The 17735-nt window shown below is 48.5% G+C and overlaps 1 protein-coding gene across 1 annotated transcript; it reads left to right on the top strand.

Moving 5' to 3' along the window:
* The first annotated feature begins 4639 nt into the window (after nucleotides 1–4639).
* Nucleotides 4640–10644, top strand: LOC113955326 (zinc finger protein 570-like). The gene is made up of 2 exons (XM_027660662.1): nucleotides 4640–4959; nucleotides 6916–10644. The coding sequence occupies exon 2, from the start codon at nucleotides 7263–7265 to the stop codon at nucleotides 9126–9128; it is 1866 nt and encodes a 621-aa protein (XP_027516463.1). The 5' UTR covers nucleotides 4640–4959; nucleotides 6916–7262; the 3' UTR covers nucleotides 9129–10644.
* The last annotated feature ends 7091 nt before the right edge of the window (nucleotides 10645–17735 follow it).

The following is a 17735-nucleotide window of genomic DNA, read 5'->3' as shown; positions in this document are numbered from 1 at the left end:
TGAAACACGTCAGAATACAAGTAGCACTCACTATTTGAGCAGCTACAACTTCATTGCACATGATTGCTGGCAGGGAGGACCTACAGGGTTTGTTGAGGAGGAAGGATGAAGCCAGGAGAGCAAGAGAATTGGCCAACAGCTGTTGTGTTAGAAAGGCACTGCAAAAGCTACTGTTACACAGCAGAGCTGTGCTGCCTCACACCAACTTCCGAGAGGTTGCTCTGCTACTGATGTGCTGTTCAACCTTGAGTGTGTCATTTAGACATTACTAATTGGTTTTGGGGGTTTTTTTATGTTGTCTTATAACAGGATTGTTGTTTTGGGAAAGAAAGTTGCAACCAGAGCAAAGAGAGCAGGACTCAGGGGATGAAAGGATAATGGCTGCAGGGACAGGTACCACAGTCCTTGTAACATCCCAGTTTCCTGCTCACCACTTGTAAGACTTGGAGATGTTTGATCCTTCCCACAATGGTGACAGCACTCGAGGCTGGGTGAATAAGGCAAGGAGGGCTTTCTGACTTGGGGGTATCACAGTCATAATCCTTCCTTTTCCTTCCTGACAGAGGGGGAGGGAGTCACCTGCCCTGACTGCAGCTCTCCCCAGGAAAACAAACCCAAACAACTGACCCTTCAGGAACAAAACACCCTTTACTGGTAGCACAGAAAGGCAGACGGGTCATTCTGATCTGTCCAGGTTGAAATCAGTGCTGAGGCCATTTGTGCTTAAACCACTTTTTCATTTCAAGCTCTTATCAGATGAATGTGGTGGATATGGAAGAAGCCACAGACACTGCAGCTGTTTTCATGGCAGCAGGAGGGAAAACTGTGGGCTTGGGCTGCACAATGAAGCTGTAGGAGATGTGGGCCAAAAAATTAAAAAATTTTCCTTGCTAATCAGAAGCTCGAAAGCAATTAAAGAAAAGCGGGGAGTCTGGAATAGCATAGAAAATGAGTTGTCATTTTGAACACTTTATTCTCTTGTATCACATTTGCCTTGCTGTGAGAGCTGTTTCCTAAATTAATAAAAACAATCTGTAGTGTAACAAGGCAGTGAGGGGCTCCCTCAGCCTCAGCTGGCACCTATCATGTTTGCAAATCTCAGGAACAATCACGGACTCACCTGAACAAATAACTGGGCTCCCTGCTGCCTTATCTCTCCACACTGAGTTGTCCCTCCCTCCTGCATTGTGTGTGCCCAGCACAACAACCCACCTCCCACCCTCAAGCCTTCTGACGTGATTAACTGTGGCATCTTTAATAAAACCCGCATCAATATTTCCTGCTAAAGTGGAGTGAAAATTTCACTTACCCTTTCTCCTTTATTTTGCCAAATTCCATTTTTATTTCACTGAATAATTAATCAAGCACTGGAGCATGTGACAGCTTGGCTTAAATTTAGTTCTCACTTCTCCTCTGCAGCCCTGTCGGATACAGTTGGCTGGTCAAACATAGAGTTGGGTTTGTCTGAAAAAGCAACACAGACACTGCCAATCTGGATCAGCTCTTTACCCCATCAAGTCTAACATCTTGTCTCCAATGGCAGCCAGCATCAGGCACTCAGAAGAGTGAGAGGTGCACCAGGTGCTGGAGGAGAAATCTGCACCAACACACAACATGCCCAAAGGGGAAGGTGCTCCTGACCCTGGGTGTCCTCTGCCATGAGAGGGTGGCTGTGCCCAGCACAAACACACACTCCTTCTGAAGTCTGGGTAGCTGCTGAGCTTTGTGCTCACTCTGAGTGCCCAAGAGACAGTCCAAGCCACTTGGAGCTTGCCCAGCCAGGTGAAAATAATAGTGTGTGCAAAGCCTGGAGGCTGCTCAAAGGCTTAGACCCTGCAAAAATGCAAGAGGGTAACATGGGACAGATTATTTTTGGCAAAGTGCAGAACTCCAGGCACTGTAAGACAGAATGTGAGATCATTTCAGTCCTATACTGATCTCTACACCAGGGAAGTACAGCACAGAGATTAATGTTACACAGGGCTGTGAGATTTGTTTAATTTTTACCCTTTCCCCATGTAGGGTTTCTTTTCTAGTTTCATTCATTTCACCTTCCCACTAAACACCAAACATCTGCAAGCTGGTTATAGGCACTACTGCACTAAATTGCTTCTGCTCCTTGATACCCTTCCCAGCTCAGTGCAGCTCTGTTCCTCCAGGCTATTTTTCCCAGAGCTGGATAAGCTGGACCTACGTCTTGCCTTTTGGTGACCCAATATGAAGAATCATCTCCCAAAGGAGGAGAGGGCTTGGATATGCCATGCCAACACCTGGATGTTTCTTGGAATGACTGTCCATGTCAGGACATCAGGTCATGATGAGGTGGGTTGGGGATTTGGCAGGTTTGGAGTGTTTGATAGGAAGTAGGATGAGGAAAGGAGGTTGGGGGTGAGATCCTGGTCTGGGGAGGCACTGGAAAATAGTTCTCATTTAAATAATAGCAAATAGATAATATATCTTTGACAAACAGAGAGAGAAGTGGAGAAACAGAGAGAGGAGGTGAACAAAACACAATCACAAATATTTATACATATTGCCTAATTGTAAGGAGACTTTATCAGATCAAAAGTGAATCAAAAGGGACTACCTTAAAAAAAACCAACCAAGCAACCAACCAAACAAAAAAAACCCCCAAACACAAAACCCCCACAATATAACAAAGCAAATTGCCCAAAGTGTGAGGTTTTCTAAGCAGGAGAACCAGGAAGAGCTTTCACTGGCATCTAGTGGTGCATTGTAGAGGCAGCTGATGGCACAGCTGCACTTCCAGGGTGGGTTTCCCTGGGATAGTTGAGACTGTTCAGGCTTGGAGGGGCCCCCACTTCCAAATTGGGCTTAGGAAGACCCAATTTTGGACACAGCCTAACTCTGCCCTGAAACTTTACCCATGTAGCCATTTTGGGGATGAACATAAGGTGCTCTGAGTCTATTTTGATTGCAGGAGCAAAACCTTGGGATCATATAATGGAATATTTTATCTCACATTTCTTGGATTTTGGGACTTGGCATGGGTCTGAGGGGACATCAGGCAGATGTGGTTTGTTTGAAGAAGAGGATGAGCTGGGAAAATACAGATGTCAATGGAGAGAAACAGGATCTATGAGGGCACAAGTCAAATGCCCTGGTAGAGGTATCCACTTTGGAGTAAGGTAAATTGTGCCCCAGTGGATGAATGGACACTGACACAGATGGAATGGCAGGATCCTGGCCCATCCTACAGAGCTTTCAGCAGCAGTCACACAAACATTCCCCTCTCAGTTGCTCCATGTCAGCCCCTCATCCATGTCCTGCCCCAAGCTCTCCCCCTCCATGGAGCCACACATCCAGATGAGCTGGTTGATGGGGCTGCTGACTGGAACCGAGCAGGATTTGTGGGAAGATATTATGGAAATAGGAAGGATGGAAAGTGGGGCATGTTGCCTAAGGAGTCCTGAACATGACTTGGGATCTACTTTGGCCCTACACTGTGATCTCTCCTGTCTGTCAGGGACCTGCTGTGGCACTTGTGCCTCAAAGCTGACCAGCTTCAATAAGGCAAACTGAATGAGGCTTATGTGTCTTCTCTGTGCATGTACCGGTGTAAAGGTGGTTGAATTTTTATGACTTCTTTCCTCTCTGATCTGGGATACAAGCTGGAATGTAGGTGCACCTTCAAACTGGTGCCACTGCCTCATCCTACTGGTTTGTACTGGGGTAGGAAATACATCAGCAGACTTTTAGCCCAGGCATGTACAGAGTGTAGAGTAAATCTGAACTCCAGGAACCCTGTAACTTTAAATTTCCCTGTGTGATCCAAGCCAGACACCTCACCATCTCCTGCATCAGTTTCCCTGAGTCAGAGAGAGGGAGAACAGCATGTTTGCAGCCTTGTGTCATATTTAGGACAGGATTGGAGGTGCTGGTGCATGCAGGAATGAGTGTTATTGTCCAGCCTCAGAGACATAGACAGCACCTAGTGACTGCTCCAGGGAAGGGTCATGCTAAGCAGCTTTTCCTCATTCTCATGCTCCTGAAACCCTCACAGGGAGGCATCCTGGGCTAGAGCTTCCTGCTGATCCTCCAAACCTCATTGTGCAATGCAGATTCAGGAAGGTTTGGGTGCTTCCCATGAGGTCCTGCTGAGGCTCAGCTTCTCCCAGGCCGTGCTCATCCCTCTGCTAAATCTACTCCACGTGCTTCAGCGTCCCCCCTTGTCAAATCCACTCACTCCTTCTGTGCTGTCACTGAGCATTAAAGGGATCCTTTGCTGGCAAATGGGCACAAGCCTCAATGGCTGCCACCCCTCCAAGGGGGATTGCAAACTGCTACAGACACAGAAATACTCCCTGGAATGCATCTTTCCTCTCCTGACACTTCCTGGAGCAAATCCCAGACAATCAGACCGGGAGGGAAGAAGGATGCTTTCAGTGCCTCAGGATGTTTTCCTTCCCACAACAACAACAAAAAAAGGAACACTCTCAGCTGGGGCAAGAGGGAAATGTCTCGATGCTGACACACAGCTGGGGCAAGAGGGAAATGTCCCGATGCTGACCCAGTGGCCAGAGCAGGGAAGGCGGGTTGGGGACCAGCGATGCAGAGGGGGAACTACAATTCCCAGAAGGCAGCGCAAGCCGGGGACCCTTCCAGCTTCCCACCAACACAACGGTGCAGAAGAAAGACTCATCAGGGAGAAATTCCCCTCCGCTCCCTCCCAGCGCTCCTGCCAACACCTTGGCGGTGGCGTGGAAATCCCTCCTGGCGTTCCGACCTGAGAGCATCTTCCCTGCTCCGCCAACCTTTGCTCTCTGGCTTTGTTTGGCTTCACCCTTCCTCCGGTAGCTCTCTCTGCTCTGACCACAGACTTCCTTTAGGTCAGCCCGGCTCTGGCCGCGACACAACTTCCAGTCCGGTCACACGGTTGTGCCGCCGAGGATGCCCCGGAGGAGGGAGATGCCCGCCCCAACCTGAGGCGCCGCTCAGGTAAGAGGCGTTCGTTCGTCCCTGTAGCTCAAAGGAGAGACGAAGCAACTCCCTGGCATCTGATTCTGCCCTTGATTCAAACCCTGAGCCCCGGGGCTTGCGGGGCTGGAAGTAAAGGGAGGATTTGGATCCGTAGGATCTGCAGACTCGGGGGGGGGGGGGGGGGGAAGCGAAAGGGAGAAAGTAGGCAGGAGATTCTTCTTTTATCCTTTTTTAAGGATTTGTTGGGTTTTGACAAAAATCCGGGCAACTGAAACGCTGCTGGTGGTGAGAGGTGCCTGCAAGGGACGGGCGAGAGCATCCATGGCGAGGGGAGAGGCCGCGGACACCGCAAGGAGCCACCGGCATCTGCGACCGACCGTGTCCCCCTGGCGTCTCCTGCACCCCCCGGGAGGGTCCTTGGTGCCAAGAGGCTCAATCCACTACCCGCTCAGGGGGTTAGTGACCTTCCTTAATAAAAATACAATGCTGAACTTTTCTGAGTCCTATTTCCAGCCTGGCCGCTGCTGAGGCTTTGTCTGCGTTAAAATAAAACCTGTTGTAGTGTCACACAGCTGCTCCCTCCTCTATGGAGAAGTCTTGGCCCCTCCCCTCCAACAGCGAATGCTAAACCCAGTTCCTGCTTCTGCTCCAAGGGGGTGTGTTTTGTCTCTCCTGGTTCAGTATAACTTTCCAGGTAGTTGATTTTTTTTTGTTGTATTATCAGCATCATCATCATTATCATTATTATCATCATTGATTTTGTTTTCCTGTGGTTCCTCTGTACCATTACCATCATGGAGAACTCAACTCGGACAGGAGGAACATTGTGTTTTGGTCTTGGCTGTTACCAGCAACAGTGGGGATCCAGATGGATCAGCTGGAAGGGGAAACGTGACTAAATCTGAAATAATTTTCCCCATTATAATTGAACTCTTCATTTACCACTCTGACCCCTCTCTTCTGAGGACCACGTAGCTGCAAACTCTGCACCACAGTTGTGCCTGGATGTTTATACTCCACATGTCCCACCACTTGTCCCCTGACCCGTGCCATCCTCCCTCCCCACCCCTGCACTTCAGTGACAAGCTCCCCAGCGACTCATCTTCTCAGCCACAGCATCCCAGACCTCCAGGGATGAGGTGACATTGGCAACATGTTTCCTTGCTGGCCTCCTGCCCCATAACTGGAGATTTTGGCAGCCTCACCTTCAGCCATCAGTACCATCAGTGAAATCCTGCCCAGCCACACGTGCTCTTGTTGACAGGCATCTCCAGCACCGCTGCCTTCCTCCCCTCAGCCTTTCTGGCTCCTCTCCCTGCTGCAATTCACACTCCTGATAGGAGATGTTGCTCACATCTCTCTTGGCCCTGATGTATTTATTTTTTTCTAATGGAAATACTTAGGATCAAGACCCTTCTGCCAGTTGAACCCTCTTGAAGAGGACAAAGGCCTTTTAGCTTTCCGTGTCTCCCTTCTCCAGCTGCCCACATAGGACACCACTGACTTGTCCTCCCCTGTGCATGGAGATCTGCCAGCCCAAAGCAGGACACCCCAGTTTTGCAAGTGATGCCACGTTTGGGTTTTCTTCTAAGTTCAAGGGATTTAAGTTGCTGCAGAGTCACTCCCCAAAAATGAGTCTAATTGAAATGCAAAGTGCATTACTTAATTAACTTACTAACTTACATTTCTCCTTGGTCAAAGGACAGAGGGCTGTTCAAAGAGTAAATCACTAGTGCAGCAATAAAAGAGCCAAAACCTCTGTGTCATTACAGCAGTCAGTGCATCACAGATGCCCCATTGCCAGGGGAAATCATCCTGTTCCTGCCCTCTCTGCTCGTGTCCAGCCTGTGGCTTCACAGATCTCAGATTCGGTCTTTCCTGCAGCCACCAAGGTGTCACCCGTTGTGTTGACACAGTGAACACAGGAGGTGGGGAAGAAATAATAACCTAATTATTTCCCCTTTATTTTTTCAGTCTGGCAATTCGAGTCTCCAGGAATACCAGAGAAGCCTTTCCAGGAATGCCAGAGAAGCCTGTCCAGATGAGAGGAGGCAGGAGATGGAGTTACAAACATTGGATCTACAAGGATGAGGAATGAGGAAGACCACACAGTCTGTATTGGCCCAGAGCTGGCATACAGCATGGCATACACCTGTTTCCTACAGGGAATAAAGTGCATCCATTCAAGTACACTTTGATGTGTGTGTCCTGATGGTTTTTGTATCCCCACAGACAGTCCATCCCCATGACTCTGTGGCTCTGTTGTACCCATCAGCTGCTTAGCAGCCCCACGGGGTGCAGGGTTCTGGGGCACTGCTGCCATGAAGGACGTCTTTAAGCACAGGGTGCCAAAGAGCCACCCGTGTCAGGAGTGTGGGAAATCCTTCAGCAAGAAGGGAAACCTGAAGAGACACCAGCAGATCCACACGGCCAAGGAGCCGTTCGCTTGTGGGGAGTGTGGGAGGCACTTCAGCACCCGAGGCCACCTCACCACCCACCAGAGCATCCACATGGGAGAGAGACCCTTCTGCTGTGGGGAGTGTGGGCGCTGCTTCCACCTAGAGATGTGCCTGGCTGCCCACCAGAGGACACACGCCAAGGGCGGCCCCTTCCCCTGCGCCCGCTGCGGGAAGAGACTGAGCACCAGGATCTACTTCAACATCCACATGCGCACCCACAGGGAGAGGAGGCCGTTTGCCTGCACGGAGTGTGGGAAGAGCTTTGTGAAGAAGGGCACCCTCACCACCCACAGGGAGACCCACAAGAGGGAGAAGCCCTTCAAATGCCCCGAGTGCAGCAGGTGCTTTGGGCAAAGGGCCACGCTGGTGGCTCACCAGAAGATCCACCTCCGGGGGGGACCCTTCATCTGCACGGAGTGTGGGAAGAGCTTGAGCACCAAGAGGTATTTCAATGTCCACCAGAGGAATCACGCTAAGCAAAAGGGGCACATCAACAGTGTGTCTCTCCGGGTCATCCAGATTAAAGAGGAGCCTGAGTTTGCCCTCAGGTCAGAGGAGAGTGTGTTGGAGAATATGGCTCGTGAAGGAGATGTAGCCCAGGGGTGTAGCATACCTAGAAACCCATCTAATCCAAAAAACCCTCCTTGGAAAATCCAGGTGAAGGAGGAGCCAGAGCCACCCACTGATGACACAGCGAGCACTACTGCAGTAGCCTGCCAGAAACTTTACACCAAGGAAGAGCCACCAGAAAACCCGGACTATGGAAAGCTCTTTGATCCAAAGATTCCACTGCTGGCTTTACAGGGGAGACAGCCTAAAGAGGAAGAAGATGCTGATGGGCAGCACGAACAGAAAGTCACTATAACCAGTAAACATGTGCTCCATGTGAAGGAAGAACCAGAGGAAAGCATTGACTTTGAGATGCAGTATGGACAGAAGCCAAACCTCAGTGCTATCCAAAGGATCCAGATTAAAGAGGAGCCTGGTGTGGAGGCCAACTACCAGGAGAGCCCAAAGAGGAAGCAGAAGAAATACTGCCAGTCCACCAAAGAGGGGACGCTGGAGAACCAGGAGAAATCCACGTCCAAGAGAGATCCCTCAGCAAAAGGAGCTCCCAAGGGTGAGCGGATGTTTCCCTGCCCCGAGTGCGGGAAGAGTTTCAACCAGAAGTCGAACCTGACCAGGCACAGGAAGATCCACACGAGCGAGGGGCCCTACAAGTGCGGGGAGTGCGGGGAGAGCTTCCGCATGAGCCGCAAGCTGGTCCGGCACCAGCGCGCCCACGTGAGCGAGCCCTTCAAGTGCCCTGAGTGTGGGAAGAGCTTCACCCAGCGCTCCAACCTGGTCCGGCACCAGAGGATCCACACCAAGGAGGAGCCCTACCAGTGCCCAGAGTGCGAGAAGACCTTCAACCAGAAGGCCAACCTCTTCCGCCACCAGTCGATCCACGTCCGCATGGGGCCTTGCAAGTGCACCAAGTGCGGGAAGTGCTTCCCGCATAAACGCCTCCTGATCAAACACCAGCTGCTCCACTCCCGAGGGGGAGCCTACAAGTGTGGGGTCTGTGGGAAGCGCTACCGGCTGAAGAAGTACCTGAGGAGGCACCAGAAGATCCACGCGCGGGAAGGAACTGCTCCCTGCTCAGATCTTGGGGAGACCACAGAGACTGGACCCCACCATACTGAACAGAGGGCACTGGCCCCCATGGAGAGTGAAGAGGAGAGCTGAGCAGTGGGATACCTGCTCCTGTGGGAAAGTCCTTTGGGAAAGGGGAGAGATGGAGACAAACTGCTCGCCTTATGTGTGAGGGTGGGTGGGTCAACCTGAAGGTTCAGCGGGGTCAAGGGGCAGAGGAGAGCTGGAAAAGAGTAGTCTGTCACTTTTCTGAGGACAACCCTCAGGGTATCACTTGTTCACAGCTGTGGGATAGAGCTGGGAACCCAAGCACTTGGAAGTGGAGGGATAAGAGCTTGGCATCCTTTGTCATGGTGTGCGTGTGCTGCTAAAGTTGTGGATGCCAAAATTATCTTGTGTGGATGATATGTAGCCAGGAGGACCAGGCAGGATTTCTTTTTGTTAGGTTACTGTGTTTCTGAGAAAAATGAAGAGAACCTCTCCCATCTAGTCAAGTGTTTAAAGCAAGAGCCAAGTCTCCTATTCTCTCTTATGTATCTCTGATCCACACCTTGATTATCCTGGGCTGATGGACCCTTGTCCACTGGGAGAAGCTACTGCCAACCAGACCAGGGTTCTAAGCCTCAAATCCCCCAAACTGGGCTCCCAGATTGGCTTAAGCCAAATCCCTGTAGTGGGCATGATTTAGCAAGTTCAAACCAAGTAGCGGTAATAGCTGAAAACGTCTTCAGGCTTTATGGACTAGAGAATTGAAAATGATTTTCCTGTTGGGATATATTCCCTTCCCAGTGCAAAGGAGACTGTGCAGCTACTCAAAAGCATGGACAGTTCAACAGTTGTTATCACTCACTGCTGATGGTTTGTTTGAGTGTTCCCTGGTCAGAGGAATCTTTGTGTCTTCAAAGCCCCAGGTGAAGTGGAGTTGTGATGGAATCCACAATTCCCTGAGCCATTCCCCCAGATTTCTCTGCAACGCTTCTATGTGGCCACCTGGCAAGCAAAGACACATATTGGGGTTCCTCATGTTGCTGTAGTACACAGAGTCCAAGAAGCAAGCCTACCTCAGTCCCCTCACCTGTAAACTGTGGATAAGCTGGTTCCTATGAAGTTTCCCCTCAAATCCCTCTGATCTGGTGAAGTTTCTTTTTTGGGAGAGAAAAGGCTGACATACAGGGGAAAACAACAAGTTTAGGATGTTCCAAGGGAAACTAAGGAACACCATTGTTCGAAAAATGGATCTGGGCCGTATGCTGGGTAGAAATCTCTCTGCAGGGCTGGGAAACCATGTTTTGGGGAAACAATAAGGCTGAGCCAAACTAGCCAAACAAAACAGCCTCTTTTTGGCTTGAGGAGGGGTAGGGATACAGTAGAGAATGACAGTGAGAGGAAGTGCTCACCAGATGGATGGCATTTATTTCCTTTTCATTAGCTGAGCACAGTCAGACTGTAGAGACTTTTACCAGGAAGAAGAACTGGTGTGAGAGGTTTGCCAGTTGAATTATTGTTTCCAGTACCAGTAGGTTTCCTGGACATCACCGGATCTTCCATCACTGTGGGTGTCCAAGCTTTTGGGGAAGATGAGGGCTGACAGTTTGTAATATCTTCTCAATAAACAGGTATTCAAAGAAAAAAAAGGAACAAAGTGGGTGTCTTTTCTGGTGTTGATTTTTGGGGGTTTTTTATGAACTGTAAGTATCAGAACAGCACTACATTCTCCACACAGTGCAACAGGTGAGCAAAGCAAAGTCAGATGTGTACCAGTGGTAGCCAAGTGGGTTTTTCTGGGGATTATCACAGAATCACGGGATGGTTTGGGTTGGAAGAGACCTTAAGGGTCATCTAGTTCCATCCCCCCTGCTGTGGGCAGGGACACTAGGATTGAACAAAGCCAAGTCCTCACAGTAGCAAAACAGCCTTCAGCCTTTTCTCCCTAAACCCATTAAAAGGGCTCCCAGATAATAACACCAAAATGCTTAAAATCTCAATAACTGCCTCATTTTTTACTGCATAGGTTTTATGCAGAAAACCACATGTGTCAGCACTCCCTGAACAGTCTCTGTCACCAAGTGCAAAGGATGCCCACACGGTCTGGTTTTGCCTTAAAGTCTGGACAGTAAATTCAGGATCTCAGTGGAGTTAAACCAAAGTGAATGTTATGTTGATGAAGAGAGATCCAAGCTCTGATGACTTTTTTTAAAAAGAAATCTGGTCTTCTACCATGGGTCAGGTAAAGCTTGTCTGGAGACAACTGCTGTCCTATTTCTAGCTATGCACATTGTTTCCATGGATTTCAGGAGGAATTTGGCTGAGGATCACCTCGCTGACTCTTGACTATCTGTGTGTATGATCTCAGTTCTGTCTCCAGCATTCAGCATGGCCTGTCTGGATGGAGATGGAGACAGGCTGTGGTGGGGAGCACTTGAACAAGAGAGCACATTTCGTGCTTCCATGGGACACGTGGAGCTAAATGGTGCTTGGTGTGTTCTGGTGTGGTGGGAATGAGAGGGTCCCTGGCTCCAGAGCAATTGAAGTGCCCTGGGATGTTTATTTGTCCTTTGAGAACATCAACAGTTCCCATGAGAACTTGTTGGAGAATCCCAGGCTGCAGGGAGCCCTGGTGTCCCCACAGATGGGGAGCGAGGAAAGGAAAAACACCAGGGTGAAAACTGGGTGAGCAACAGGATACTCAGGATCACATACTTCTACACATGCTTTATCTGTTCACTTTTGACTTTCAGCCTTTGTGGGGAATGAGTATTTACTTACTACCACCTCTTATCCCATCCAGAGCCAAAGGGATGCAGCCAGGTAGCACCACGTGGGGCCAGGTTATCGAGCTGAAGTGCCTGAAGCCAAGGCACACTTCACTCCTCTCCTTGTCCTCTCCTCTCCACAAGGCCACTGCCTCCATCTCCTGACCCAGAGCACAGTCCCTCCCTTCAAAGGGATTTCTTGTGATGGAACAAAGCAAAGGTGAGAGATCTCCATCAAAGCACCAAAGCTTCTGACTGGTCACATGAACAAGGCCATAGAAAAATCTCTGATCTCACTAAGCTTTAAGGTCCCTTCCAACCCAAACCATTCCTTGATTCTATGATATCATCCCCCAAAAAGGTACCTGCTGCAACAGCATAAGGTCACAGATACCAGGGGACCTCACTTCTCCTTTGCCCAAGGCTTCTCTTCAACTATCCAACTGTTTCAATATGTCTGTGTCATCTCACATTCTTAACTAAAAAAAAAAAAAAAAAAGCGGAAAAAAAAAAAAGAGCATGAAAACACCCCATTTTCTCCTGAGTTTTGTCCTTTATTGTGTAACTGGGGAGAACCAAAGAGAATGTCAATGTCACTCCTTTTTGTGGCCACTTGGCACGTTCTTTCTGAGCCAGGAGTGTGACAGGGAACAATCCAGAGTGTACCTTCCTGCCCAAAAGGTCAAGAAAAACTGGAACTGTGTTTCCTGAGGTTTAGTAACATTTCTTTCTCCCCAGTATACTAAATTCCTGTAAAAGAAAAGTATAATACTTACAGCATTTCAGCCTAATTTTAGAGATGGGGAAACTGAGGCTAACTTTGGATCTAAACAAAATCCCAAAAACAATGTCAGGTGAACATCCTCATCCTTCTGTTCCCCCATGTCAGGCTTTGAAACAGTTGTGAACTCATTTAATCTTCTAAGTGACACATATTTGAAATCAGAAAACACAAGGAGCACAAAATATGCAATGCCCAACACAGACTGAACTCCTTTTTTACTGTTCAGTTATTTTCTGGTTTTTTGTTTTTTTTTTTAATTAGTATTTTCTTTTAACCCTCCTGAGAGTGTCCTCCCAACATTCAACCTTTACTGCCAGAGCTGCTGCCTGCAAGGTGCTACTGATAAATAGCCAGGCAAAGTGGCTGTGTCTGTGTGAGTAATTCAACCAGGCCAAGGACACTTCTCCAGCCCTGGGGGCACCCAGCTGGCTTGCATCCATACAGCTAAACTCAATTCAGGATGGCATCATCCAGCTCTGCCCTGGAACTCATCCTTGGCTCCAGGTTAAAAGTTTCAGCATGAAATTTGAGGAAATTGTGCTCCTCTGTGCAGGAACATCATGAATTTTTTTCAGTGACATGGCTTGGGGTTCCCTTTGTCCTGAATTAGCACATGTTCAGCCATCACTAAGTGATCGAGAACTTGCTCTGTGACCCAGGCTGGCAGGGCCATGGATTTGCTGTGGGTTTCTGAGGGCATCACTGCTGGTCATAGTCACAGACTAATCCAGACAGTAACTGCTACAAAGTACCCAGGAACAGGCTTCCCTCGAAGCTGGAGACTCACAAGGAAAACTCAGCCACATGGAGGAAACAATTGTCTTGGACTCACTGGGTGGAGAACCCCTTCACTGTGTCTGGTAGAGGATGCAGACCTGGGCTCTGCCACTGTCTCACCAAACATCCTCTTTCAAGTCACCTCATTTTTGCAAAGTGTTTTGAGAGCCACAAACAGAAAGGTCATGGAAGAGGAGAGCAGGATGGCTCATGGTGTGATTCTTGGGGTTGTCCTGTGCAGGGCCAGGAGCTGGACTCGATGATCCTTGTGGGTCCTTTCCAACTCAGGATATTCCATGACTCTCTTTCCTTGCTTGCACAGCCTCACAAACAGAGTGAAAGAATCCACATGGACAGCTTGGAGGTACCTATGGAATATTTCTAATGCAAAGCAGTTTAGTCCAACTGTCTGAAAATAGCAATTAAAAAAGAGAACTATTCTAAATTAAAAGCTCTTTTCAGTCTGCTGTGGTGTGGGCACTGGATTTCCCTAAAACAACACCTGGACACCAAACTTGGCATCCTGCAAGCAGCATTCCCACCAAGGACTACAGCTCCCAGGAGCCTGCAGCCCTGGCAGGTGGGGACCAGGCACTGTGTAGCCAGGCAGAGGTCCAGCAGGGAGGCTGGGGATCATGCCCAAGAGTGTTTAGGGCTGTTGTTTCCTGCCCCCAAGCCCCTTCTCTCCCTGTCCCAGCTCCTCTTTCTCTGTCTCTCCTCCCCTGGTAGTTTTTACATCACTGGCACAGCATTCCTGTGAGTCAGCACCAGCAGACATGAATGAAGTAGCTGGAAGACAAAGAAGAGCTCAAAGTGGGTCAGTATAAGAAAATCTGGCCAATGACACTTGGATACATCCAGAGCTTTTGATGCTGAGGGAGATGGGAGAAAGGGGTAAATCCTCTACAGTGTCCTCAGTGTCACACGTTTGCAGTGGCATCAAAGTGTGTCTGCAACTGCTCTGCCAAGGAAGGATGTTGGGTTGCTCCTGGATGTGACAGAACAAGGGGTAGTGGCTTTAAACAGAAAGATGGTGTATTTAGGTTTGACATAAGGAAGGAATTATTCACTGTGAGGGTGGTGAGGCCCTGGCACAGGTTGCCCAGAGAAACTGTGGATGCCCCATCCCTGCAAGTGTTCAAGGCCAGGCTGGATGGGGCTTTGAGCAACCTGGGATATGGAATGTTTCCTTGCCCATGGCAGGGGGTGTGACTGGATGATCTTTAAGTTCTCTTCAAACTAAAACATTCTATGGTTCTATGATCCTGCAGTGTTATGCCAGAGCTCAATTCAGAAAGAGCAAGAAGAGAGTTCAACACTCTCTTCACAGAGCTGAGGGCTCCCCGTGGCCAGAGCAACACCTTCCACACTCCCACTCCCTCTTTAGCTGCCAGATTTTGCCTTTGAAATTGCACAAAGGTGGTGAGGCACAACACTAATTTTCAGTACCTTCCTGTGCCTTCGGAGCTCAAGCAGCCCCAATCCCCAATAAAATCACCTGGTGTGAAGCCATCCCATTCTCCCCGTGCTTTCTGCTGGATTCTGCTTGTGCTCTGTGTTCCATCCCCCCTTACAGTCCCTGCTGCTCTGCGTCCTGTCCATTAAATTAATATCTTGCCATTAACTACAGCAAAAAGCTCTGATGCCATGAAGTGATGGCAGGAGCTGAAGGTAGGATTGATACACCATTATCTTGCAAAAACAGGGCCAGCTTGTGCACGTGGTCGCCAGATGAGCCAAATGGATAGTTACACAAAATTAAGGACCATTTCCATTTTATTCTTTTCTCCCCCCAGTAAATCTGTGTGATTTTGAAAATTTCCTTCAGCGTTCCTGTTGTTTTAATCAACCTTATTTTTCCCCTACATTTGTTTCCTGGTGGTAAATTCGTCAGCCCTAAATAGGCAGAGCGATAACAGACCATGATAATAATGCAGGAAACCATCACATGAAAAGCAGGGAATTAATTCATTCACTGGAAAAAAGGCTGTGGTGGAAGACTGCTGCTTCCTGAAAGCTATGTATCCTTTCAAGCTTGCTTTTTTTCTGTGTGTGTGTGTGTGCAAGATGTTCTTGCTCCAGTAATCTTTGCACGGCTCTGCCCTATTTCTGTGAGCTACAGAGCCAGCAAGCCAGCGTGTGGGCTCAGCCCTCGCCTCGTCCCTTGTTTGGGGATTTTTCTTTCAGGAATTAAAGGACAGTGAGGAATAAATCATCCAGCACCCCTTTCCTAACCGATTTCTTTAACTGACATTATGTCTTGCTAATAATCCCACTGCACATAAACAAGCCGGGGCTGGGACGGTCAGGAAGCAGCTACGAACATCACATGGCACAGCTCCTGCCCTGATTAGGTGACTGCTTTTCCAGCCAGGGGATTATGAGAGATGAGTAACAGAGCATGTTACTGGAGCATGGACACAAAAAGAAAAGGCTTTGCCTGAGCATCTTCCAAATGAGACCCCAGAGGACAATTAGTAGAGTGTGAGCACGGCCCGTTTGGACGCTGCTTTGGGGGAGAGAAGCAGCTCTGTGTTTATGAGCTGTGGTTGGGCAGCTTTCCACGGGCTTTCTAGAAAAGTTTGACAGCCTTGGGGTGAATGAAGATAAATTCTTTGATAACAAAGTCTCTCACCTGCAAATCTTCCCAATGCCGAGTAAGGAAATAAAACAAAATTGGAATATATTTATTTTTTCCCTGTCTCAGCGGCTGTGGGTCCACAAGGTGTGATTTTTGGGGTTGTCCTGTGCAGGGCCAAGAGAGGGACTCGATGATCCTTGTGGGTCCCTTCCAACTCAGGATATTGCATGATTCTATGTTTCTATGATTCTGTACTCTGGGGCTGGCTTTGTCTCACCTGAATTCCTGTCTCTACAGCACAGATGTAAACATCTGAGCTCATCACCCCTTATTTAAAACAAGTGCACGAAAAAACAAAACAAAAAAAAACCCCAAGCAAACGAAAAAAAAAAGAAAGAAAAAGAAAGAAAGAGATGGAGAAAGTAATTTTTTCTGCTCTATTTAAATTATGACTCTGGGATTAGACTCCAGGACTCTTTCTGGCCACATCCCCACGAGCCGCAAAGGGGAGCCAGGCTCAGAGCAAGACATCCCCATCAGCCCATGGTGTTTTTAGCCTACAGCATCCAGTCTATTTGGGAAGAGAGCAGGGGCTGTAGGGCCACGGGCTGCACAGCCAGCAGTTATTGGACACGGTGCACAGAGTCAGCACTGCAGATGCCTGTGATGGAAACACATCCCAGCCCTTCCCGGTGTGTTGGCTGTGCTGGGCTGTGCTGATGGAGCTCTGCCTGCAGACAGTCTCTGGCTGTGGCTCCCTGAGGGAAGCTGCTGGTGCAGACCAGTGGAAAGGCCATGGTAACCCACAATATTTCCCAGTTATATTTTTTTATGACTTTGTTTTCATAGTTTTGGTAGGCAGAAGGTAGCTGGGCAAGACATGGAGCAACTGGTAGGAGATGTGAATACCCATTGAAATATTAATATATGATCCAAAGTTATTGGCTGGTTTTGCCTATATCTCTTTTTACAAAACAAAATAGATTACATTTTGCAATTATCCTTTTTTTTTTCATTATCACATCCCAGTATACTTTTGCTCTATAGGATCTTCCAGCTATGAGATTCACCTCCTTCCCTTGCAGATAACTTGCCTGTATTTTTCTAATAAAAAGCTGTACTAAAGAAAGCTGTGCTTCAGTGCTGTTGGATCCAAGTCATCCCAAATGGGATGGAGGTGGGGGAGTCTGAATAAAAACCTGTCATAAAGAGAGGCACCTGGGCTACACCCTTTGGGACCTCTCTTAGCCAGACCTGTGTCACAGGCCACTTGGTGACACAATGGGATCTTTCAAGGCCAGGTTAGACGGGTCTTGGAGCAACCTGGTCTAGTGGAAGGTGTCCTTGCCCATGGCAGGGATGGTAGAATGAGATGATCTTTAAGGTCTCTTCCAACTCAAACCATTCCACGATTCTATGATTCTTTCCAGTGTCCCTTAGCTATTTTCCAAGCAACTCTCACTGAATTGCTGGATTCTCCAGCCTCCATCTACCCCCATTGCTGTCTGCACCAAAAAGCTGGTTGAGAGAGCAGCCTTGCTCCTTCCCCCCCCCACGGAGGGACATTCGTTATTCAGAACAAAATATTGCATCGCCGTGTTATTTAATCAAGTCAAAATTCATGGGCAGCATCTGTGCAGCAGATGATATGTTTTGGGACAGTTTAGTCCTTTTCTTATCTGAGTGATTACTGTTATGTAAAATCTTTTCTCTCAAACACAGAGATGGAGTTTCATAAGCGGGGGACCAAAATAGTGCCAAGTAACCAACCATCTCCCCTTGATCACGCAGGATTAGTACAATTA

Source organism: Corapipo altera, unplaced genomic scaffold, assembly GCF_003945725.1.
Source record: "Corapipo altera isolate COAL_440 unplaced genomic scaffold, ASM394572v1 126, whole genome shotgun sequence".
Classification (NCBI taxonomy): domain Eukaryota; kingdom Metazoa; phylum Chordata; class Aves; order Passeriformes; family Pipridae; genus Corapipo; species Corapipo altera.
Note: the sequence above shows the minus strand (reverse complement) of the source record. Positions and strands in the feature narration are given on the sequence as shown.

Bases quoted from the DNA above. Each gene is read 5' to 3' on its own strand.
- LOC113955326 (XM_027660662.1), top strand. From the start codon at position 7,263: ATGAAGGACGTCTTTAAGCACAGGGTGCCAAAGAGCCACCCGTGTCAG.